At 34.4% G+C, this 26,562-nt stretch overlaps 3 protein-coding genes across 5 annotated transcripts; 1 reads left to right on the top strand and 2 right to left on the bottom strand.

Moving 5' to 3' along the window:
* Positions 1-39: 39 nt before the first annotated feature.
* LOC115974451 (sarcoplasmic reticulum histidine-rich calcium-binding protein) lies at positions 40-2,822 on the bottom strand. 2 transcript variants are annotated; one of them, XM_031094832.1, is made up of 3 exons: positions 2,714-2,822; positions 2,019-2,095; positions 40-1,308 (listed from the first exon to the last, which is right to left on the bottom strand). In XM_031094832.1, exon 3 carries the CDS (start codon positions 1,247-1,249, stop codon positions 260-262), a length of 990 nt encoding a protein of 329 aa, XP_030950692.1. In that variant the 5' UTR covers positions 1,250-1,308; positions 2,019-2,095; positions 2,714-2,822; the 3' UTR covers positions 40-259. The 2 variants fall into 2 exon arrangements, with proteins under 2 accessions (XP_030950692.1, XP_030950698.1); XM_031094838.1 differs by having other exon boundaries at positions 40-1,274.
* Positions 2,823-3,933: 1,111 nt separating this feature from the next.
* Positions 3,934-12,974, top strand: LOC115974437 (vacuolar-sorting protein BRO1). Of its 2 annotated transcripts, XM_031094819.1 has the most exons (9): positions 3,934-4,811; positions 5,604-5,873; positions 6,006-6,554; positions 7,561-7,650; positions 8,874-8,942; positions 10,203-10,343; positions 10,589-10,637; positions 11,464-11,567; positions 12,179-12,966. In XM_031094819.1, the coding sequence occupies exons 1-9, from the start codon at positions 4,131-4,133 to the stop codon at positions 12,695-12,697; spliced, it is 2,472 nt and encodes an 823-aa protein (XP_030950679.1). In that variant the 5' UTR covers positions 3,934-4,130; the 3' UTR covers positions 12,698-12,966. The 2 variants fall into 2 exon arrangements, with proteins under 2 accessions (XP_030950679.1, XP_030950672.1); XM_031094812.1 differs by having other exon boundaries at positions 5,604-6,554; positions 12,179-12,974.
* Positions 12,975-21,651: 8,677 nt separating this feature from the next.
* LOC115993592 (probable S-adenosylmethionine-dependent methyltransferase At5g37990) lies at positions 21,652-24,073 on the bottom strand (the record flags this gene model as incomplete). The annotated part of the gene is made up of 2 exons (XM_031117533.1): positions 21,652-21,993; positions 23,777-24,073. Coding segments are annotated over 2 exons (639 nt in total), but the record flags the coding sequence as incomplete, so codon positions are not given.
* Positions 24,074-26,562: the final 2,489 nt, after the last annotated feature.

Raw genomic sequence — 26,562 nt, 5'->3', positions numbered from 1 at the left:
CATCAACTCTTGAACATGCAAAAAGGGAATGCCAACAAATTTCAGTAAAAAACACCAATTAGATTTAAGAACAGACTAAGCAACTTGAATCACTAATCAAGTTTGAACATTAAACTTCAACAAATTCCAGTAAAATGTAAAATAGTAATAGGCAATTGCTGTCTGCATTTAAATTTCAAGAAATCCCTCCAATCAGTCAGAAAAGAAAGCAAATGAGAATAGTACGGTACATCAACCAACCCAAATACCAGTAATCTCCCTATTTGTTTCCACCATTATGATCATGAGCAGCATTTTTATTCTCAATCTTGCACATATCCTCGGTATTCTTTCCATTAGGTTCTGCTTGGAGCAAATGATGTTTCTCCTCATCCGAGTGATGGTGCCTATGTTTGTGGTGGTGGTGGTGATGAAGGCCAGAAATCTTGTGCCTTGATCGTTTACCTGCTTCTTCATGGTTGTCATCTGATGACTTTCCTATAGACTCACTCCTTCGATAGCTTCTGTGGGCATCAGAATTAGATGACTTGGAGTCCACACTACGTGATCTACGATGACGTTTATGGTGCTTTGCATGGCTTTTTTTCTTGACTGCACCATTTTCCTCATCACTTGAAGAATCAGAAGCACTATACTCCGACTGCCTATGGCGTTTGTGATGCTTTCCATGGTTTCTTCGAATTAAGCCATCGTCCTCAATACTAGAAGAATCTGAATCACTAGATTCTGATCGCCTATGGTGCTTGTGTCGTTTTGCATGGCCTCTCTTCTTGAATGCCTCACCATCATCATCACTTGAAGAGCCCTCAGTATCGGATCTTGAATGCCTGTGCCTTCGGTGGTTTCGCTTCTTTCTCTTCCTATCTTCTTCAGAGCCACTCTCATATTCCTCACTGCTATCATCATTTGAGCTAGAGGATCGTCTCTTTGGCTTTCGCTTAGATTTCCTCTCCTTCCTCCTTTCATTGTCACCACCTAAGTCAGAGTGGCCATGCCTCCTGTGCCTCCTGTGGGCTCTTTTACTTGTCTTTCTTCCCTCATCACTGCTGTCACCATCACTGTCACTATCAGAATCAGAAACTGATCTTCTTTTATGCTTTGCAGCCTTCAGCTTCCTCTTAGCTTCAGCATCAGCCTTTGCCTTGGCAGCAGCTTCTAGCTTCTGCTCCCATTTTAAAGGAGCTTCTTTCTTCTCCAGGGCTCTCTTCTTTTTCTCCTCGACCAGTTGGATGAACCTCTTTGTGTCCATTCAAAAACAAAAACCAACTCAAAATCTGCATGTTGGTATGATGATGATTGGAAGTGCATCTCAAAGAAGAGAAAAAACAATGTTAGTTCTTCCATCATTTCATAATGCAAGTAACAACTAATAGAACATACTTAATTCTCCTTAATCAGATCTACAAATAATACTTGTGACTCACATTAATATTACCAATAATGAATATTGTAATGTAATGCACTAGACCAATAATGGACATAAATATTACCTACAACACTGACTATGACAAGTGCATGTAAATGCTAGAACATACACCAGATTGACAATGATCATGAATATGACCACGTTCTACAACACTGATTATGACAAAGCATTTAATCAATTGTACAACATACATTAGGTTGACAATTACACTTACAAATAGTATTTTACATGATACATCCCAAAAACACAACAGGGAAAAGATTTCACACATACTAATACTTACGACAAATAAACATGAACAAGATGTTACTAGATACATCTCAACAACAGTATAAATCAGCTAATAAACAAGAACCACTTTTCATTATAAAAATAATATACTACTTCATGTCCACCTATGAAATGTATAAAATATATAGACTACTACTTCATGTCCTATAATTAACCATAAACTCATAGCACAAAAGTATATCACTCCATCTTAAAAAATTCTGACATATAACACAGTTTTAAGGTAAAAAAAAAAAATATAACAATATTAATCAAAACAGAAAGAACAAAATAGAACAAAAATTTGATTCGGCTTCCTTACCTTATGTGAAGAAAGAATGGATTTAATTGGAATCCCAAAACCACAAGCAGCCTCAGTCCACACTAACCAACACAAATCTGTACAGAGAAAACAACAGAGACAAGAACTGGTTAGACAACATGTCTACAATTTCAAATCATCAAAACCCCATTTTTTTAAAATCCAAACCCTATTGAACTCCAAGCTGATTAAAAAAAAAAACCCAGTTCATATTATTATTTATTTTAAACTCCCATAAACTTAAAATTAAAAATACATAAACAATGAAGCTGAACTAGATATATAGTTGAGAGCTTTTTTTTCTCCCTAGGATACAGAAAAAAGATAATTTTTTTTCGTTTATTTTATTTTTATTAACTTATTTTCCCTCATCAATATTAAAAACAAGAATTAACATATAAACCCTAGGTCCGAACAAGAAGACCCAAAAAAATCAAATCAAAACAAGCCGATCCTATTCAACAAAAACAGCACTTAAACAAGAAAATACAAATTCGAACAAAATCAAAAAGAACAGTTTTTTATAACAAAAGATCGAGTTCACGACAAAACCCATTACGAAGAAAAGAAAAAGAAAAGCTGGAACCTTTAAAAAATTATTGAACTTTCGGGAAAATTAAAGAAACAAAGAAAAAGAAGAGAGCATAAACGTAGCAATAATGAAACTTTGATTTGGAGGAATCGATATATCGTACCTGAATCGGAGATTATAGGTAAGGAGGGAGGCTGAGATCGGAGATTAACAAAGCTTGACTCTCTCTCTCTCTCTCTCCAAAGCTTTCTTCCAGAAAATTCTTTATGCCGTGTGTAAAAATGTACTAGGCCTATATATAGAGCCAGAAACGAACACGCTAAGTTACTTCCTTTTTTTTTTTTTTTTTGTTTAATAAAATAAGATTAATGGTCGGTGCGTGCGAGCGTGCGTTTCTCTTATCTCTAGGCCCTTGGGTTTAGACGCGTTTTTTCAGGCCCGAATTAATTGAAAAAAAAAAAAAAAAGCATGGAAATTCACATTTTGAATTAAAAACTAGTGCACGTTTTTTCAAAGTTAAATTAGAAAGTTTTGTGGTTTGAATTGAAAATTTTGCTTTTATTTGAGGTTTTGTCAAAGTGTGGAATTTAATTTGAATTTCCCATGGTTTAAAATTTATTTTGATCAAATCATTAAAAAAATTTACTAGCTTACTATGTGAAAATTGACTAAATTATTTTAATTATTTTTATTTTCTCTTGTAGACAAATCCGCTGATAGCTTGATATTAATCCCACCCAATGTCTAATGGTGTAGAGTGGTGTGGTTGAACCATAAATTGACTTGATTTATTTTATTTTATTATTATTTTTTTATAGGAATAGTTTAACTTATTGAGATGTCAACATTTTCCAAACTTTTATTATGCGTTCACATCTTAACGAGTCCAATGCACAAGAACACTAAATCCAATCCTTATCCTAAGTAAAGTCATAGTTTCATCTTATTATCACCTAGAATAATTTGGATTTAGGTGATTGAGTTGAGCCATAACTTAACCACGTTTATAGTTACTTACTTATGTGAGTTGAGTCATAACTTGATCCCAAACTCACCCACAGTTCAACAATGCCAAAAATAATAAGAGATAATAATTGATGACCTAAACTAGTTTAGCATCACACTATCATATTTGAAAGTTTCAAACTCAATACCCCATCCAACATTAAAAACTTGCCCACAGGATCACAAAAATGATTTTTTAATAAATTAATAACTCATATATTCCATAATTTATTAAGGTAGCAACCCATGAAAAAATGAGTTAAATAAACAAGCAAACCTTAAAACAAAAGACCGAGCTACGCAAACAATCACCTCAGAAGACTTTTGGGTACCGACCTATAAATCTCTTCTTGTAAATTTAAAAGGTTGTCAAAAAATGTGTTGCCAAAAAAAAAATCGTCTCATAATCATAAGTCTTACATTTACATTTACATTGCTGACTCATTCCCATTCCAATCACACTTTGCTTCGCCAATAAGAAAAACACCAAAAACACAAAAACAAAAACAAAAACTCAAAATCACAGTCTCAAATTGACTCACCTCCTTCTTCTTCTTCTCAAAATATCATTAGCCATGGCCACACCATCGGCTTCTTCGTCATCGTCTTCCAACATCATGCTCGCAATCTTCGAGAAGAAAACCACTTCCGTCGAGCTCTACCGGCCTCTCCGCAACTACATCGCTTTCAATTACTCCGAGCGCGAAGCTCAGAACCTCGAGGACGATCTCCAAACCCTAAAGCAGTACCGCGCCGATTTGGAGCGCATGCCCGACCCGACTCCCACCGCCCGTCGCGACCTCCTCCAGAATTACTTCAAAGCCCTCTGTCTCGTCGAGACTCGCTTCCCGATCTCTCCCGATAAGGACCACGTCAACACCGTCACCTTCACGTGGTTCGACGCGTTCAAGCCGAAGCAGAAGGCGGCGCAGCAGAACATTCATCTGGAGAAGGCGGCGGTGCTGTTCAATTTGGGGGCGGTGTACAGTCAGATTGGGCTGACTTACGATCGCGCCACCGTGGACGGGCGGAGATTGGCTTCGCACGCGTTTATCGCGGCGGCCGGGGCGTTCGCGTATCTGAGGGATAATGCGGCGACCAAAGCTGCGATTGGAGGCGGCGCCACGGTGGACGTGGGGGTGGAATGCGCTGGGATGCTCGAAAGGTTGATGCTTGCGCAAGCGCAAGAGTCTGTGTTCGAGAATACTATCGCGAAAGGGAGCACGCCGGGGGTCTGTGCTAAGATCTCCAGGCAGGTATGTGTTTCAATTTTGGTATTTGATTAGGAATTGTAATGAATTACTATGTGAATTGTTGTGCTTGTTTGATGAATTGGAATGGATGTGGATTTTGATATCTCTTTGATAAGTGATCAATCTTGATATTGCACCAATTGGTGGTTTGATTATGTAGTGTGAAATCTTGTGGGTATTAGTTAGCTCAATTGGTAAAATCTCTTGTTTGATGAAGTGGAGTGGATGTGGATTTTGATATTTGGGTGTATTTGTATGATGGGTCTCTTTGATAAGTGATCAATTTTGATATTGCACCAATGAAATGTTAACTCTTGTGGGTTCTAGTTAGCTCAAAGCTTCTTGTTTTCAATTAGGGGATTTGGGTTAAGGTTCAAATCCTGCTTACACCAAAAATAAATCAATTGGTGTGTTAGTCTAATGGTAAATAGTAGTATCATGGAGCGGACACCATAGGTTTCTAATCCTATCCTTATCCATATATGAGAAAAAAATCATTTAATGTGAACTCTTTGCTTGTTTGATGATTGGGATGTTTATAAGATTTTTTTGTGTGTGTGGGATGTGGATTTTTTGTACATTTAGATATCTGTGTAAACATTAGTAAAACAATATGATTTTAATAATAATGATTTAAATTAGCACTGTATTTGTAGTTGCATTTTTAATTAAATGTCATTTGGGACTCCAGTACATGTTTGCATTCCACAAGTACAGTGAAATGTATCTTTATATTAGGTATTTTCAGTGGTGTTACATATTTTCTAATTTGGTTTGAGATGTATGTGATTACAGGTTGGGTTGTACTATGAGGAAGCTTTGGCAGCACTGAATGTTGCACCTCTGAACCAGCATTTTGACAAGGGCTGGATATCTCATGTGCAACTAAAGGCTGTTCTATTTTATGCAGAAGCTTGCTATAGGTACAGTTTAGAGTTACACGAGAAAGAAGAGATTGCTGAGGAAATTGCACGGTTGAGGAGTGCAGTTAGTGCCATAACGGAGTCAAAGAAATCTGCAAAGGGGGCTCCAGCACAACTTCTGGATGCAATTAGCAAGTTAGAGGTCAATATTAATCGGAACCTAGAGAGGGCCATGAAAGAGAATGACAGAGTTTACCTCATGAGGGTTCCTTCCCCCAGTTCCCTACCACCTCTTCCAGCATTCTCCATGGTTAAGTCAATGGCAATGAGTGAGGTATTGGATGCGAGCAAGGAGAAGATGTTTGCAAGCCTTGTTCCTGACAGCAGTGCAAAGGCACTTTCTAGGTATACTGAAATGGTTGATGATGTTATCAGAACACAAGCTGAAAAATTACAACAAGCCAGTGAGTTAACCCGAGTAAGGCTCAAAGAGATGGACCTTCCTGATTCCATTCTAGCTTTAGAAGGGAATTTCACTCTCCCAACAGAGCTCAAAGAAGATGTGGAGGCAGTGCAGATAAGTGGGGGCCCCGCTGGTTTGGAAGCAGAGTTACAGCAACTTAGGGATCTGAGGAGGGTCAACCAGGAAATGCTGGTCCAGATAGAGGAGCTTTTGCAGAAAGAGGCAAGAGAAGATGCTCAATTTAGAGGCCAATTTGGAACACGGTGGACTAGACCTCAGTCCAGCACTCTAACAAAAAACTTACAGGATAGGTTGAATAGATTTGCAGCTAACTTGAAGCAAGCTGCAGAAAGTGATGGCCGGATTGAGCGTTCTGTGAGAGAACATTCAGCACTCATGTCAATCCTTGATCGCCGTCCAGTATGTTGAACTATTTGTGTTATTTATGTTTATCATTTGTCTCCCATGCCTTATACCATGGGCCTTGGATGATGCATTGACATGCAATAAGAAAATTTAAATAGCATAATCATACTATGTCGAAAATGCAAGCTGATATGAATTTCAAAGGCATTTCTTGATCCAAGGTTGTCTTTTTGCGTTTAAGGTTTTTGGTACAATTTGTTGTGTAAGGCTGTGTTGTTTCATTGGTGATTTTTTTTTTTTTTGGCAAATTACACTAACCTTCCTTAAGGTTTGAGGAAATGTCAGAATCCGTTTCTTATTTTTAAAAATGACACTTAGCCCCCTATGGTTATTATTTTTATTTATTTTATTTTTAAATTTTTCTTAAGATATAACCAATCTGGTTATTAAGCATTTTTTTTTTTTTGGTGGTTATACTGGTTGAGAATTTAATTTGAGAAATTTGAAAATTTGTAATGAACATAAATGGTCATAAGGGGTTATTTGTTGTGTAAATCAAAATATTAAGGGGTGGGCATGTCTGGCTTTCCACTATGGGGAATGCCTCAGTTCAAATCTTGGGGGTGTCATCCCTTTGACCCTTCACCTAGCAATTCCATCCCCCCCACCAAAACACCAAAAATAAAAAGTATCCATTTTCCTACTGTACAAGTACAAGACTTTGTGTTCTAAGTTTCTGAGAAGTTGGTATCTAAGAAATGGGACACAAATAGATTTACTGGAAATTTTTTCTCCTTTCTCACACTAATAAATTTTGTACAGCTTACTTCTCATCATTTTTTGGGATGCCCTTTATATTATTGCTAGAATTCACTAAGTACAAACTACTGACCATTTGTTTGATTTAGTTATTTTTTTATTGACCTGTATTGGCTGGTTTAGCTTTTGGCAGCACCCTGGGTTTAGTTTTTGTCCAGCATTGTTTTCCTTAGCTGGTCTTAGTTAATCATCTGTGGGTGCTATCTGCTTCTAAGCCTATATTTGCATTTTCTTTTGTCAGATTGAATCAGCCCTCCCAAGTTTGGCAAGGCCAATAATGTCTCTGGATGCCAATGAGGATGCTGTTGTGGGTGCTCTGAAGCAGAGCTTGGTAAAATCTCTAAACCCCCCCCCCCCCCCACCCACCCCAAAAACCACATCTTTTGTGAGCCCGTTGTGAAAGTTGACTGTCAATTTCATCTTTCCTATTTTCTCACCATGCCCAATGTACATTTTGTAAGGGACATATAGTTTTATCCGCTCATTTGCTTAGAGATCAGTTTGAAGCTTTCAAAAAGATGATAACAATCTAGTCATATCACATGGTTGTTTCACATAACTTACAGAATATGTATTGTGCTTTGTTTACTGATAGATACGATTTTAACATTTTTGTTCTAAATATTTATTATAAATTTGTATTATGTCATTTGTATTGAGTATAGATATTTTTACAGTATTTATTTAAGAAAAGGATATGTATCCAGAAATTGTATGAATAAGAATAATGCTAAACAATTGGGTGTCTTGAAATTGGGATGGTGAAGGACTAGGGAAATTTTCAAATTTATTTTGTGGTAGGACTGTACTTTTTGCACCATTAGTCTAGGATTGAAAAGGTTAAATGTTAATGCTTAGGTTTGTGGAAGGACAGCATTGCCATACACTTTTATATATTTGTAGACACTGGAAAAAATAAGTGTGCCTGCATGGATGTGGCTTGAAAAATATTAAAAGGGTGCCAATACATGGGCAGATGTTGAAGCATAACCACTTGCACTCATGTACTAAAATTATTTTTGGGGATCATGTGCTTAATGATGGGATGTGGTATATTGGCATGCAATATATCCATATAGCTTTCTCGATGACTTACAGCAGCTCAAGAATTTTGAATTATAATAAAAAAAGGTCCTAACCTCACAGCAAGTTCCCATGTTAACGGATTATATATATATATATATATATTTTTTTTTTTCTGAAGAGGCAGGAATCTAGTGAACCTCTACTGATCTGTGTCCTCTGTAAATTGATCCTCAAAACTGAGCCTTTGGGTGTTTTTGCTAAAAACCTGGAGAGGTGGTATTAGCAAAGCAATCAAACTTTTATGAAGTATCATGTTCACTAAACATTGGGAATTGGAAAATTTTTGTCAACTAGTTCATATCATGTTTTCTTACCTTTAAATAGTCGAAGAAATAATATCTGTCTTGCTTTTGTGATTAAACCTGAAGGTGCTAAACCATATCTTGAGTTGTTATACTTTAAGGTTGGTATGTTCTGTGCTACATTTTGTGTTTGACTTGTATTTTTTCAATTTTGTGCTCAATACAGAGGCAATTAGAAACTCTTGGTGCACAACGGGCTGGTCTTGAAGACATGCTTAAAGAGATGAAAAGGAAGGTGCGAAATATGATTGATGATGCTCTTGTTTGACTTATTATTATTTTTAATCAACTAATATTTTTTTTAAAAAATTATTGAAAGAAAAGTTGGATTGTTATTAATGATACTCTTGTTTTGCTTTTATTTTTTATTTGTAAAGTAATAAATTATTGAAAGAAAAGTGTGTTGTTTGGATTGTTAATTGCTTGCACATAATTATTTAGTGGGCTGGTCTTATGTTTATTTATTAATATTTTTGGGGGAACGTTGATATTTCCTTTCTAGTATTCTTTAGTTTTTAATACTTTATGGATTTTTTCCATGTCAATCCAATATAATAGTGTTTTCTTGTTTGAACTTGGGTAAGGGTTTTTCTTTTCATCCAACAAATATACAGATGAGGATTCTTTGTTCAATGCTTAATTTCTGTTAATGTATGCAAATTTCTTAGTGTATTTCTCATTCGGCTGATGGGAATTAATTGTTGTTGGGTTTAGATAAACATGAGCCATGTGGTTTAATTTTTACATGATTTTCAACCACCGAACTTACTACTGATATTGCTTTGGACTATCTCAAGGTCATTATTATCATGAGTATTTTCAATAGTATGGCAAGGATTCCATGGGTTTAGATCATTTAACCAACACAGATTGATCTCTGAGTATTAGTTGTTTGTTGTATCAGCCCAATTAGCAAGAAGTGTCTCAAAAGTCAAACCTTTATTTTAATATTATATCTTGTGCTATATAGCCAATCCTTTTAAAAAAAATTCATTTATTTAATATCTGCATTGTGATTGTGGATAAATTTTAGAAAGTACTAATTGAAGCTAAACTTTTATAGCTTATGAAAATGTGCTACTTAGCGTATGAACTAAACTTACCAGCTAATTCGGTTTGGATATGAGAGTTATTATAGTCTAAGAAAATGACAGTTGAATTTTATCTTACAAGAAGGTTTGGCCTAATATTTGAAGTTGTGCAAGGCAAAGGCATGCACAAAAGTCACAGGCACATTTGTTGTATTGTAGAATCTTCTTTTCTGTATTATCCTGGTTTTGCACTTATTTTCCTTTTGGCAATTTCTGTGCAAGCAAGTAATCAATTGGTTGGTTGTTTGGTTTCTACATATCAGGCTGGCTATAAAACTGTATTATGATCAGTATGTGTTCATTCGTACCTTTTTTTTTGTTTGTTTTGCTTTTTGTAATTGACAGTATTGCTGTGATACATTATGATATAATTGGTTGTTTTTGTGTTCTATGTATGGCTTCAGGACGATATACTACCAAAGTTGATGACATCAACTGGCTCCTATGAGGATCTTTTCAGGAAGGAGATATCAAAATATGATCGCATTAGTGAAGATATTGCCCACAATATTGAGGCACAAGAACAACTGTTGCTGCAAATCCAGGTTTAATTCTTTATTTTACTGCTTTTTTTTTGTTTATTTTCTTTGAATACCAGCTTTCTTTTTTCTTTTACTGAATGTAATGTTTTACCAAATAGAATTGGTTTTGACTGGAGAATATGTTATGAAGCAAATTTGACATCTTTATTCATATAATTGTTAGTCTCTAATATCTGCTCAGTTAAAAAAAGGAGAGATTTTAAGAGGGATTTCATGATCCTCCAATAATTGTTTGACATTTCTTTCAGGCTCAGAATGATGATTTTTCAGCCATCTTTAATCTTGAAGATTATAAAGGTTGGTTGTTTTTTTTGGATTATAATATATATATATATATTTTTTTTATCTGTTTGTCATATAGATTTTTTAAGCATTCATTCAATTTTCTGGCATTTTTGTATCATTAATGTGTAACAAATCTACATTCTTGCTGTACTTTTTAGAGTCTAATGAATGGCTCAAAAATTTTCATTTAGACCATGTTGCTCTGGCATGTCAGCTTTTGTTGGCTTCTGCAATTAACTGAGGATGTCACTTATCGAAAAATTTACTGAGATGCCATATTGAGGCCTACATTTGAGAGACGAGTTTTGAAAATTCTATCAGTGATGATGAATTCAAAGCAATAACCTCATCAGAACATGGAATCCTAGTTGGTTTGACCATAATTTAGTAGTTCAGATCACCTGAAAACTGTGACCTGTACCAGATCTATGAAATAGTTTAGGTCCACCTATCTCTCAACTATGTTAGATGAACTTGTAATGTGCCACTAGGATTCTGACCTTGTTCTTTCTGTACCCATCTCTATCAATATACCTGAACCTGGGCTTTCTTGTTTTGGGGGGGTCTGTGTTTGTGCTCGTCCATTATGTAATAATCTATTATATTCATGTTTCTCTGAAGTTTAGATTCTACTGGTCAAAGGACATCACTTAATCAGATTCTATTATCATACATTTCCTCTAACGTTCTGGATTTTTTCAAATGCTAATATTATTTCAGCGATGCTTATAGGCTGCATTTTACAATTCAAAAATAGTTTGTTTTATTTTATTTATCAAAAAAAAAAAAAAAATAGAAAAAGGTTCTCTATTGATCTTTTCCCTTCTATTTTTTCCAGCATCTCGTGAGAAATGTTACAAGCAGATTCAAGCTGCCATAGCAAAGTTCCGAGAGATTAAGGAGAACATCAATGAGGGACTGAAATTTTATGTTACTCTACAGGTTAGAAAAGTTTGGTTAGACTGTGTGGTGCAAGTATTTATTTAATAAAGTTATTGTTCAAGTATACACTTGCTCCTCTTTGTAGCTGTGGGTGAGATTTAATATTATTGATGTGCATAGATTTCTCCTTGTGAGCATGTGTACATGATTTTTTCATTATTGTATTTGTGAACTTTGCTAGAAGTGACTAGTTATTTTGTCTGCATCATAAATTTTAGTTTTTGGTTTTTTTTTTTTTTTGGGAGGTGTATGTAGTTCCTGGGTGGCATGTTTGTATTGGTAATCATGGTAATGCATTTGGTGTGGAGTGAGAGGGAGGAATTCCTTCCACTTTTAAAATGGTGTGGAGATTCCAATTATGGAGTTCAAATGTTCTTTTTGAGAGTCAGAGTGTTGTATGAGTAGTTCTTTACTCTTGGAACTAGGGATGAGCATTCCATTATAGATTATATAGACTATTTCTTTTATAGCCTTATTTTTTGTTTGACTCTCTTCTAATTCTTTAGGAATGTTTGTAACTTGTATATACATCATGTGTATGCAAGATTTTCTTTTTTCAATAGGATTAACATTAAAAAAGTGTTGATAAATGAGCTGTCTTTTTTCAACAGGATGCAATCACAAATGTAAAGCAGCAATGCAACGATTTTGTCATGACCAGAAACATCCAGTGCCGGGAAATGACTGAAGATGTGCAAAGACAAATGGCGGGCCTCAATTTCCAGGATAATAAAAACGCAGGTGCTTACAATAACTACCCTTTAGTAGGACATCAGAATCAAAGATCCAATTCACAACAGCAAGCAGATTCTCGGCCACAAGCACCTTACTATCAGCCACCGGAGCAGCCTACAATGCCTGGGTATGGTCCCCCACCTCCCGCTTATAGCTCGCCACAGGTGCCTTCTCCTTACCATGTTCCACCTACTTCTGTTCCATATCCACATCCTCAGGCCCAACAGCAGCAGTCACATGCAAGCCATGAGTATGGCCAACCTGCTTATCCGGGGTGGCGAGGCCCATACTACAATGCCCATGCACAACAATCTGGATCTCATCCTCGGCCTCCTTACACCATCCCAGCTCCATACCCTCCTCCTCACCAAAGTGGCTACTATAAGCAACAATAGTGTAGCTGTGTAGCATCTATCCATTTTGGCTATATAATTTGATTGCTTTTGATATGTAATCTGTCACTTTGTTCCATCCTTGGTTAAATGGATTGGATTTAGCTAGATCTTATTTATGATCGTATAGCCTCTTGATAATCTGTATGCTGGTTTGCCTAATGCTTTGTATGTGAATTGCATAGCTTGTACAAGGATTTTTCTATGTATAGCTTTTAAATTATGTTGACATTTACCGAAATGATACTAATTTGATAAATAAAAATCATCTATTTCACTTTTTGTGTTCCATTTAAGCTTCTATCAATCACAAATTGTTAGAATTTTTTTTCCCTTATAAAATAACCAATGTTTAAAATGGGGAAAAAAAAATCAGACAAATGGGAGGTTGTGATTGATATATTTGATAGACAATAATCTGTTCACTAGATAAATGCATAGCCGGTTTTGCTGCTTGAGGTGGGAAATTTCCTATGAGTGTCTTTAGAAAAAAGTATTTCCTTGGGGTGTTTATTGTCTCTCTCTTTTTGGTTGTTTTTTGATGAATGAGTATGATTGCAAGTTGCAACGGGAAGAGGAGGGAAAGTTTTGAAGCTATGCATGACTTCTGTTTCATAAGGCATGGTACATTGGAAGTATGACCCAATACAATTTTGTTTATTATCTAGACTTGTGGAAAATAATTGTATGCTCATCCAGGTAGCAGTTTGATCTTTTCTGTTGGTGATACAGCTGTACATTAACATTGGCCTATTTCCCAAATTTAAGTTGCAATTTTGCATGTAATACAGAATATTTGCAGCTCAGACTTCGGCTACATATTGCTATGGTTTTAGCCATTGCAATGATTGTTTGAGAATGTTGATGATTAGCAGCTTAATTTATGGTGAATGCATTTGTATTTTAAAGAAAATAGAAATGCCTCATCTCGGGGTCCAAGAACAACTAATGAAAGCTCAGCAAATGACAAGATGACAAAAAAGACCCAAGCAAAAAATATTTTTGCCATATTTGAATTTCAATTTTCAAAGATTGAAACTAATATGCTATCAATTACATTTACAAAAATGAATCACCCCCATCATTAAACAAATCATCGTTAAATGATTCATGGCATCTATAACTTTTTATTTTTGTAGGAAGAAAGCAAAATAGATATTAGTAAAACTTAGCCAAGCTCGGCTAAAATTACAGAATTTAGGTGTGGAGGAACACTCTTCGTCCACATCATGAAATTGCTAACATAACTAGCATGTCTAGTAAAGTTATGAGCTATAGAGTTTGCTTGATTACGGGTATGGGAGAAAGTAATTGTATATAAAAGGTCCTTGCAAGAGTCTTGGCTTCAACAATCAAGTGGCCAAACGAGGTGAAAGATTCTTCTTCACTTCTAAGAGCATTGTTCACAATTTCCGAATCTACCTCAAGTATAATAGAGGAAACCCACAATCACTGGCAAGTCGAAGAGGATGAACAACAGCTAAGCTCTCTCAATAGCTTCAATTGAGGATAGAAGGCACCTTATCTACCATTGATGCTAATACTAGTCCCAAGTGGTTTCAGATAACAACCCCCACTCCCGCTTCATCTAATTCAAAAAATAGAGCACCATCGTAGTTCACTTTAACTATAGCTCTAGGAGAAGTATTCCAACGTACAACTCTAGAAGAGCTAATCTGGGGAACAATTGAAGGAATTATTAGAAAAGCACGAACAAACTCACTTAGTGATTGTTAGTATATAATAGTGATTGGTGATCACACTATAATATGGTGCACCCTCATCTATATAATAACACTCACTTGGTGGGTAGTGTTGCTTCACCAACCAACAGTGGAGAGAATTGATTAAGTGTTAAAGTTAGTTATCTATAGAAGTGATGTGTCTTTTAGATAAGATACAACTCTTGGAAAATAGACATATCTCTTTCCAAAAGACTTGAGGAGTCTATAAATACTAGGACTCCTAATTCATTGTTATGTTACATAATTTTATTCTCTTTGTCTATGTTGGTGTTTCCCAGTCTAACGACATCACCATACACAATAAGGGACTAACAGTGATGAGTTTGCTTGTGTAGTAACTGGGAAATCGGGAAGGCTCTATCATTAGTTCTCAACTGGTTTCTCTGAAACCATAAGGTCCAAGCTAGCATTGCGAACTCATCAAGATGTTCCCCCAGTCTATCACATTCTAAACCACCTCCACGAACCTAGAGAAGTGTTGAGTCCCAAGAAAACTCCATCTGGCATCTGAATTCCATACCACCGAGATATAAGGACAAGATGCCATGAAAACTACCGGGTACCCCAACCGCAAATTGCTGCCTGTTGGGAGGAAAGGACTTGAAGAGGGTGTTGAAATCATTGGAGACCTGGTCATTGAAAAATACTATGAATTTTGGGATTTCAGTATTTACTCCTTTTGATCTGTATTTGAGCTCTATTACTTCTATTATGTTTTGCACTGAGATAAAAGTATTGGGTCCCGTGGAACAGCCCAAGTCTGCTACACATATTGGGTTTGGAGAAATTGAAAGGGTGTTAATGTCAAAGTGATTGGCTATGATCTCGTTGGCAGATTCAACAGCTCCTCCCTACAACACGAGAGATGATTAACATTTTAAACATTCATCGGATGATATAACATCAATTATCATGAAATTTGTTATACATGATAAAAACAAAGAGAAAATACAATTTAATTGTGGATTTTTTGAATAAAAAAGAAAAAAAACAATAAACAATTATTAAGTGGCGTAAGATTGATAGAGTTTTTTTTAACTTTATAAATAAGTTCATAAGATATCAAACTATTATTTTATTATTTTTAATGATATAAATGAACATGTTCATTTTTGTAGAAGAAGTATGTCATAATATATATTATTCTAACAATATGAGATTAATGAGCCTAGTTTTCAAGAGTTTATAAAAGAACTTGAAGAATATAATCTCAATTATAATTTTGTTATTAATCATTATATTTGTGAACGAGTACATAATTTTAACTATGATATATACTTTAAACGGGAAAAGAATATGAATAAGTTAATCAAGTATATGGTAAATAAACTTGAACTTGTTTTTGAAAAAAGAAAAAAGAAAAAAATAACCCATCAAAGTCAAAATGTATAATTTAGCCGAGTAATAAATATAAATTTGGCTCTAACTCAAAATAAGTTTAAATAAACCAATCTTGAAGTTCTAATACTTTATCGGGTGTAAGTCCGCTACAATCTAACCATAAGAAAGTTACCCCTTCTAAAGTAACTTGGTCCATTGTTACTAATATTTCAGAGTGATTGTTATCAAGTATGCCAATATCAATCCCAACAAAATTCATATAAGTTGTAGTTTCTTCAACAAACACTGTTAAACCACAATATGGTACTCCAAGTAAATAGGTAAAAATGTAGGCTTGAATTATTAAGAATACCTAATAGGCGGAGTTTTGAGCGTAGCTGTTAGGACCCTCTCCTCCATTCATTGCAGATGATTTAGGCAATGCAAAGGTCTTTTCGCCCTCCATCTCCCCCATTGTGAAAATGGTTGAATCTAATGCTCAAAATTTCCATTTTTTGCAGAGTTTGGGAGAGGCAATAGTGAGCAATCTTACCTCCAATTTGATGATGCTCTTGTTTGGCTATGACCACGTTTTTTAGATGTTGTAATAGGTCCTTTTTAAAAAAAAAAAAAAAAAAATTCAGTTGAACCGATAACCATGCATCTTGAATGCGGAAATAGGCCTTATCCAAAAAAAAAAAAAAAATGCAGCTAAAAATACTTAGAAACGCGACTATAGACTTAACCTATAGCCGTGTTTTAAAAACGCAGCTATAGGTTAAACTGCATTTCTTAAAAACGCGGCTATAGGTTAGTTGTAGTTGCGTTCTTTGAAAACACGGCTATAGAGCGCGTTTTTAGTACTATTTGAAACAGACACAAATTCACAACTACCTGCTATTTATTACCATGTGGATGCCTTCATATGTTTGTTGACAGCAGTTGTAGTTTTAATTATAAGGGCATCATGGGTCTATGCAATATATAGGAAGAAAGATTCAAAACCCAGATCGATTGACCTAGGTTCATGTGATGCCAATATCTAACTTCTTCGATTAGATCATTTTAATTAGCATTTTCATGCCATGCTTAGTGTTGGAGCATTTTAATATTAATTAATTAAAATGAATAAATATTACAATATAAATGTAAAGATGTTCTTAAGCGCAACAATTAGACTTTTGCTTTATTCCGACCACATAAATATTCACTTGCAATAAAATGTAACAATGAAGAAGAGAATACTATTGCAAGCAATTATCCATTAATTCGTACATCTCTAATTGTATAATTATTTTCAATGTTTTATTTTCTATCACTGTTGACCAATAAATTATTTCTTCAATTTTATCGGTAAAAGACTCAATTCCCAGATTTACCCTGCCTCTTGTGATGCCAATACCCTGTTAATTTCCAGATTAACTTGTACAACACTGCTACATTATGCTCCAATGATCTTATATTTTGATTGAGCAAGGCTTGACAAGAGTCTTGGTACAAACTAGTAGCATCATGTTGTGTTAAATTGTTAATTAGTTCACTCCTTTTGGTAGGGGGTTTACTTAATTACTTGTGAACATTGGTAGAAATGATCTTTTCTCTCGTGTTTAGCTATAGTGAGAGCCCCTGAATCTAGAGTTACTTGGTGTTCCAATCCAGTTTCAACAATACACTTTACGGACTGAGGAAGTGGAATTGCTTGATGTTGCATGTTAGAACTCATTAAAGCTCAATTCACATCATTATATTTGATAAAAGGAACGAGAGAAGCTCCATCAAAAAGTATTGAAAGGTAAAAATACTTTGAAGATGTTCTCGTTCCCATTCACCCCTTGTTTGCCACTAAATGTGGTCCTGCTGAAGCATTCTTTGTCATTCATCACAACCAGGGACAGATTTATTTATAATGTTTCTTATAAATGGTTTATCCTCTATACTTTTTGAATGACCTAAAGAAGAAGCAAATATAAGTAAATCTTTTTTTTTTTTTTTGAGAAACATTTTTTTGAGGAACAAGTAAATCTATTATTTATATAGAAAAAAAATACAAGATTTTAATAATATAAAAAAAAAAAAAAATTTATCAAGAATCTATCAACATTATGCTGAGAATGTGACATAATTCTCAATGAAGTAGCTCTTCTTTCTATACAAACCTCTCATTCCAAAGAATCACCGAAGTGGACTGAATGGACCAAAATAGACCAAAATGAACAAAAATGGGTCAAAATAGACTAAAGTGGATATAAGTGGACTGACATTTGACTGGACTGGTCGCATCAAAGTACTGGAGGAAGGTCAGATAAAATTTGTAGGATACGTAATTACTGTTTAATTTAAGGTGGTACACTCTTTCATTCATTCATTCTTTATTTATTAATTTTTATTATCATTTAAAAAAAAAATAATAATGTCACACATACAACAATTTTCATATAATTTTTCAATATGTGATTCATTTCAAAATGTATTTATTGTAAGTTCGAGAAGTTAATATGTCAGAAGGGGAAACCTTAAATAAGAACCTAGAGGAGGAAGAAATTTTAAAAGAGTGTTGTTGGAACAAATGAAAAAGGTGGGTACGTAGTTGTAGGCTTATTATATTTTGAGGTTTAATGTGATAAATTTTAGTAGATTTTTTAATATTTAAATATTAATTAAAAATTTTTTTTGGATAGAATATCAATTAAATTTTATTTATTCAATTTGCTAAAATTTTCGAAATCGGTTTATAAAAAGCATGGTATAAATTATGATTTTTTTTTGTTTTTTTGTTGAAATTACCATACGAGTACTATTTAACTTTATGGGAATAGTTCCTTGAGAAAAAAGACATTTAAAATAAATTTAGCATGAAAAGTGGAAACCATCAGATCTAGGGGCATTCATAGATTCATGGAAATAAAACAATGAGATTCTCAAAATGATTACATAGATGCATGAATTAAGATAATTGCTTATACATAATATTCTCTTTTTCATTGTAAGTGATAAGATTTTTTAGGTCCAAATACCACTGAAATCTAATTTTTAGAAAAGAAAAGACCTATAGCATTATTGGATTGCCTTGCTCAGGATTTTGAGTTACCATGTGAAACAAACACAAACGGAAACAAAAGCAAAAGAAGATAGCTAGGAAGGTAGTTGGTAATAAAGACAACCGGTGAGGAGGTACCATGTGCAACTATGAATACATGAACCTAATCTAACGATGCCAAGATCTTATAAAGAAAAAAACAAAATATTTTATAAAGAAAATCTTGTGCTTGGTGCCAGACTAAATCCAAAAAATAAAGAATTTACTCTTGAAAAAGGAAAAAGATGCAAACTTTTGAATAAGAAAATACAATTAATACAACCGCGGGGCCTAAAGTTGTTGGCAATGATGCCTACTACTAGCCAGAGGCATGCGAATCTCTTAGTGCTATCTAAAAGCAAACTTTTGATTTTGAAGGATAAAAATATAATTAACATCAATTTTCTCTAAAGCTTTCACCGAAAGAAAAAAAAGAAAGTGAAATACTGTGTCAGAAAATAATTTACAATTTTTGCTATAACTTGCTTAAATAGCGAGTTGTGAGTAGTGAAAATATGTATTCACGTAAAATCACTATTTTATTTTTACTGTTTACAACTCATCATGTGACGAGTTATATAAAAAATTATGATTTGTGACACTAACATTTCTAGTAAAAAAATGTGGATTTAGTTTAAATGACTCTAAATCACTGAAGCATTGATTCGAAGAGCAAAATAATCTATATTCTCCTCCTCTTTTTTTTTTTTTTTGATACAAGATAGAATTCTACTCTAGCCTAATCTAAGTATATATGTGTATGAAGTTCCTTCCTGGAGACTTGAACCCCGACTCTTACCCCCCACACTCCACAAGCACTTATACTTGTAGAGCGACCATTGCATCAAAGGTGTGCGGTGGTGATCTTCTCCTCCCTTCTAAAAACCTATTGTCTATTTTTGGTTTAACAAAAAAGCATGGCTGGGCCTTTTGTGGGCGAAGCATTTCCGTTTGCAACCTATTGTTTAAAAAGTACATCTTACACTTCCTCAAATGCATTTTACATTTCTTCAAATCAAACACAATTTTTTTTTTGGTAATAAGGAACTTTCATAAACAAACTAAAAGGCCTCTGCAGAAGAGGTTACATATCTGTCATACAAAGTGCCAACGGTATCTAATCTAATAAGCAACTCCACCTCTGAAGGAGGGTGGATAAAAACTACATTTTAAATTTGGTCAAAAAGCATTCCCCGTAGAGTTAAAGTGATAAAAAATTCTTAGCAGTGTGGGGTCAGGTCAACCACGCAGTAAGGTTGTCACATGTGCAACTTCGAATACATGAACCTAATCTATTAAAAAATAAATTAGGTTACCTAATCTTTTTTTTTTTTTAATAGCTTAGGGTGTTGCACTAATCTATTAAAAAATAAATTAGGACCACGCAGTAAGGTTGTCACATGTGCAACTTCGAATACATGAACCTAATCTATTAAAAAATAAATTAGGTTACCTAATCTTTTTTTTTTTAATAGCTTAGGGTGTTGCACTAATCTATTAAAAAATAAATTAGGTAACCTAATTTATTTTTTAATAGATTAGTGCAACACCCTAAGCTATTAAAAAAAAAAAGATTAGGTAACCTAATTTATTTTTTAATAGATTAGGTTCATGTATTATGGTTGCACATGGGTTCATGAACCTAATCTAACCACTAGAACTGCATCTACTTAAGAACTAAAAACTGCACAGGCTTTCAAACAACAAACAAAAACCAATCTCTTATTAGTTTCCTGGAGTTACTCACTTTGTCAATTTCTTTCCATTGAAATAAAAGAGAAAAACATGGCTGCGACCCTAGTAGGAGGAGCATTACTGATTGATTATATATATATATATATATAATGAAAAACTTGTGAAAAATGTTTGGAGATTTTATTGGGAAAAATGTTATATCTATATAGAGTTGGTTTAAAATTCTATTATTTAGGGTGCAAAAAGTTATAAATGATTGTAATTAACCCTTCGGTTAGAAATTCTAACCAAGGGATATAACTAATTTGAAATAAGAAATAGAAAAAGGGTTAATTACAATCATTCATATGAGAATTCATATGAGACTTCAAAATTTATGATCAACACCCTAATTATAAATCAATTTATAATTTCCAACCTGCCATCCAAATTAGTATGTAAAATAATAAATACCGATTGATTTAAGGTGGTAGACTCTTTCTTTATTCATTATTATTTTTTTAAGTAATGTCACACACAACAATTTCATATCATTTTTCGACATGTGAATCTATCCAAAATGTATTTGTAAGTTTGAGAAGTTAATATGTTAGAAGAGGAACCGTTAAATAAAAAACCTAGAGGAGGAAGAAATTTAAAAAGAGTGTTGTTGGAACAAATGAAAAAAAGGTTGGTAGGCACATTATATTTTGAGGTCTAATGTGATAAATTTTAGTAGATTTTTTAATATATAAATATCAATTTTAATATTTTTTTTTGGGATAGAATATCAATTAAATTTTATTTATTCAATTTGCTAATTTTTTTCGGAATCGGTTTATAAAAAGTGTGGTATAAAAGTATGATTTTTTTTTTGGGTTGAAATTACTATACGAGTGCGATTTAACTTTATGGGAATAGTTCCTTGGGAAAAGAACATTTAAAATAAATTTAGCATGAAAAGTGGAAACCATCAGATCGATCGACCTAGGGGTATTCATAGATTCGTGGAAAATAAAACAATGAGATTCTCAAAATGATTATATAGATGCATGAATTAAGATAATTGCTTATACATAATATTCTCTTTTTCATTGTATGTGATAAGATTTTTTTTTTGTCCGAATTAATACTACTGAAATCTAATTTTTAGGTTTCAAAATGACAAACAATTCAATTGTTTTATCAGTTTCTGGAATTAAGAAATAGGAGGACCATGTAATTTTTTCAGAGTAACGATCAAATAACTCATCCATCATATCATTTCCAAACTGTCTTTCAAGTAATCCTTCTAATAGGGCTCTCAAGAACAAAGAACGCATTGAGGGCGTTTGCAAGAAAAGATGCTTTTTCTGGGTCTTCAATTTTTCCATTTTCTCAAAGCTGAAATTCCCACTTCTTCCAATCAATGCCTTCAATTCTTTAGGCATGGTGAAATAAACAGGAGTATTAAATGCATCCACTTTTGCTTCACTAAGTAGTCCCTGCAATAAAAAACAATGGTCTATGCTTTATGGAAAGAGTGACTTTGTCATGAAGCAATATTTCACTATCAAGGTGACATAATTTTAGGTCTAAAATGATACGTTTAATTTTAGGTATTTTCTTGTTTATATATGCGATTTTTCACAAATGACCTATCCAACCTTATAGTTGGTAAAAGATTGCACCTCTAGTTCAAGATTAATTCGTGATTATTCAAATTAAACATTGTGACATTTGCAACCACCCTAAAGTATAGAATGTTAAATAAACTCTCTAGTTGAACATTAATTTGCATAGTCCTTAAATCGTCCACATTAGTTATCATATATGGGCAGAAAATCACCAAACCTGAGTGGGTTTGTTGAATTTTGTATTTTACGCTCTGTTTGTTTTGATGTAAAATATTTTCTCATTTTACTGTGTTTGTTTTGCAGTAAAATATTTAGTCAAAAGTAAAATATTTTCAGTCAACCAAATCAACTAGACAAATTTATGTAAAATATTTTACGCTTAAAATTTTGGTAAAACATTTTACATTTGCTCTCTGGCTCTCACCCCGATGCTTTCACTCCTTCAATCCAAAGTAACTACACTATCTCTCCCTCAGTACCTCTCATACTATTTCCCATGACTCTCTCCCTTCCCACTCTCAGCTCTCCCTTCCCACAAACCAGAGCCACCAAACCATTCTTAAGTTCGCGGCAACACTCATCTCCGGCGACTCTTATCGTCAGCTCCACCTTTGCCATTGTCGGCTCCACCTCTACCCACACAAACCAGAGACACTAAACCACTCAGGTTCCCGGCGCCACCCATCTCTGATTTCTCTCATTGTCAGCTCCGCTTGTGCCATCATCGGCTCTACACCTTTGTGCACCGATTCTTGGTTTGACCACTCAAATCCATCAGTTCTTTTTTCAGTCCGACCATACACCGTCTCTGACTCCACCGCCGATTCATTTATCCTCCATCACACCAATTCTACCTCCATCGTTGTCAACTCATCCATTGGTTCTCAAATCTGGGTTTTTTTAACCATTGTGGGCTTTTTGGCTGGTATATGAGTTGTGGTGGGTGGTTGGGATGGTTTGTGGGTCACGGTGATGGCTGAGTTTTTTGGTGGCTAAAATGGTTTGTGGGCCAAGGTTTGTGGGTTATGGTGGGTGGTTGGCCGGCTTTGGCCTGTTTTTTTCCTTCTCCAATTTGTGGATTTGAGTTGTCGGTCAGTCAGTGGAGTGTTAGGGTGGTGGTAGGTGGGTTTGTGTAGATATGGTGGTGGTTTGGGTGGTTGGTGGTGTGGTGGTGGGTTGGTTTTTGCCAGATTAGGTGGTGGTTGTGAGATTGTTAAATTTTTTTCATTTTGTTGAAACATACATTTTTTTCGCATTTTCAAGAATGCAAAACAAACATGGTAAAATGAAAATAACATGGTAAAATGAAAATATTTTCAGTAAAATATTTTACATGTAAAATATTTTACTTTTGCAAATATTTTACGTCAAAACAAACGGAGCGTTAGAGTATAGATTGCAAATGTCCTCATAATTTAGGGTGGATAAGTATTCAATAATTTATAATTTGGATGGCAAGGTATACACTACAAATTAATTTCAAATTAAGTTGTTGATTGTAGAATTTTGAAGTTTATGATGAATGGTTGTAATAAATCCTGATATATAATTTTTTTCATTTCTATTTCAACTTATTGAAAGTCACACCTAGTTTATCCAGATTTTCCCCAACAAGGGTCAAGGAGGAAGAATTGAAAAATCTTTTACTCACCATTTTGGCCATATCCATTAGGCAATAGCCCAGAAGGTCCAATTTTGTACCAGTAAATGTGTCTGAGTTGCTCGTGACATCAGGGGCAACAGGTAAGATAACTGCTAGTAGCCCTCTAAAGACAAGCTCTTGTGCTCTAGCAAAAAGGAATAACTCTATGTCCTTTGCAAATTGAGTTGCATATGCGTCCACAACTTCCTTTGGGGCATTTGTGTAGAAAATTCTCCCTTTATTCCATGCAGGAGAACCATCATCCATAACTTCTTTAGGTACCTTCGACAGCCAATTTAGTGCAAAGAGGAGTGAATAAAAAATATAACGTGGATTGAAAATAACATGTCAGCTGTTCCAGAGCTTGGAACTCAAGTCATAGAGACTTTAGATGCAACTTTACAATTTAGTTTCAAAAACTTGTCAACTAACAAAATTGTTAGCAAAATCATGTTAAATGGCAAAAAAATCCCAACGAGTCCAGTCCCCACTTCTTTAAGCCTTCTATTTATTCTCTCTTAAATTCAGAATTTGCTTCTTCTTCTCCATCTCTCAAACACTCTTTATTTTTTATATTTGATTTTTTTTTTTGAAAAAACACAGCGTTTTTTACATTTAATTGAACTGTTCTAAAACTGGTCCAATTGTACTCCTATTAAACAACCGATTTTTCGATTATCTCTACTTTTTATGTAATTTTTGGTTTTTAGGTATAATCGGACTGAATTGATGCCCGATTTCCAGTCAAATTGGCCAGTTTGGTTTTTAAAACCATGGAGTCTTGACCTTTTTTATTTTTTATTTTTGTTCTCTCCTCTCATCTTATTTGTGATCCATTTGTGATACATTTACAAAAATTTCATTTTGTTATTTTATGACCTATAGCAGATTATCCACACAAAAAAAGAGGAAAGAAAAGAAAAGAAAGGACCTATAGCATTATTGGATTGCCTTGCTCAGGATTTTGAGTTACCATGTGAAACAAACACAAACGGAAACAAAAGCAAAAGAAGATAGCTAGGAAGGTAGCTATCTAAAAGCAAGCTTTTGATTTTTGAAGAATAAAAATACAATTAACATCAATTTTTCTCTAAAGCTTACCCCGGTAAAAAAATGTGGATTTGGTTTAAATTACTCTCAATCATTGAAGCATACATTGATTCAGAGAGCAAAACAATCTATATCCTCCTTCCCACTTCTGAAACCCATTGCTTTTTTTTTTGGTTTACCAAGAAAGCATGGTTGGGGCTTTCACATTGTTTCATTATTAACAATGTGGGGTCAAAAAATTACATTTTGCCAAAATGCATTCCCCGTAGATTTAAAGTAATAAAGACATTGTTGAATTTGAATGTTCAAATAGTATGTAAAACATCTATGAATGTTTAGACCCTCAATTTACAAATTACTAACTCAAGCTTATAATCAAACAATATATGTGCGGAATATGAAAATAAGCTAAAACAAAATTGGTAAAACAATCTAAACCGAAATTAATCACAACCACAACATTAATTAAAAGGCAAAGATTAAGGGAAGAGAGATGCAAACACAAAAACAACACAGCGATGTGTTATCGAAGAGGAAACCAAAGTCCTCGGCCAAAAATCTCTCCGTCGCCCTCAAAGCGGTCAATAATCCACTAGAGAATATAGTTGGGATACATGAATAGCAGAAGACCCTCCAAACCTAATCTACCTAATGCACCTAAGCCCTCCAAACTTCTTGCTCCAACAAGGTTACGTTGAATCTTATCTTCTCTAACTTATCGGATCCCGTAATAGGCTCATTGCATCAACCAAAATGAATTAGTCCCTTCTGAATTGTTTCCCAAGCACCAAATAACATTCTCACAGATATGGGTATGGTGAGATAAGGATTTGGTTAATGTACCTCTCAAGGATGTAACAATAGAGAGGGTGAGAGTAGAGGAATTTGTAGAATCAAAGGATGAAGATTGTGGATGAGTTAATCTTGTTTTTCTCTAGGGTTTCTCTCTCAAAATTCTCTCTAGAAGCTTTCTACATTTTGTGGGTATAAGGGTATTTATAGTAAAGTGTATATCGAATGCGAAGAGTCAGTTACAACCAAACAGGGTGTTCTGGCGACTCGAGCTCTCGACTGGAACGAGTCACGAGTTTGAGTCACGAGCTAACTGCCTAGCTAGACTGGAAGTTTTGTCCTGTAGTGCAATAGCTGGCGTGACCCTTTAATCCCCCTGCATGCTTCACACGTGTGCCACCTTTGGCGACTCACCAATCGCAAGATCCAGTTGCGAGGCTCTTATTGAGTGCACACTCTTGAGTTTTTTATCACACTCTCTCACACACTACCCTTACATGATTCCCACATAAATACAGGGTTTCTAAATGTTGAACTACAAGCAAATTTGGCACAGAATAAAGTCAACTAATGATTGAATAAATTCAACCTTATAATCTCCCCCTTTGACTATTCCGTGACAAACCTCTAAAACAAACTCTAGACTTAACATGTGAATTGAGAACAGTTGAACAAAACTTACTCACACCTAACTCTAGAATCTGTGAAACTCTTGAATCATACGGACAATTATTTCTTGAAAACAACAACACAATACAATCATTGTAAGCAGAAAACTTGAAATGCATATGGAGCAAGCACAATGCGATCAAGCAAAAAGGAATGAAGCAATAAAGCATGGCCTGACCAAAAATAAACAATTACTATAAATAGTGACCACAATGATCATTCACACAAGGAATGAACATTCGGACATGCAAGCTAATAAGCTCAATGCAAAATATCATTTGCAT

The sequence above is a fragment of the Quercus lobata genome, chromosome 1, assembly GCF_001633185.2.
Source record: "Quercus lobata isolate SW786 chromosome 1, ValleyOak3.0 Primary Assembly, whole genome shotgun sequence".
NCBI lineage: Eukaryota > Viridiplantae > Streptophyta > Magnoliopsida > Fagales > Fagaceae > Quercus > Quercus lobata.
This window is presented reverse-complemented; position numbering and strand designations above follow the sequence as displayed.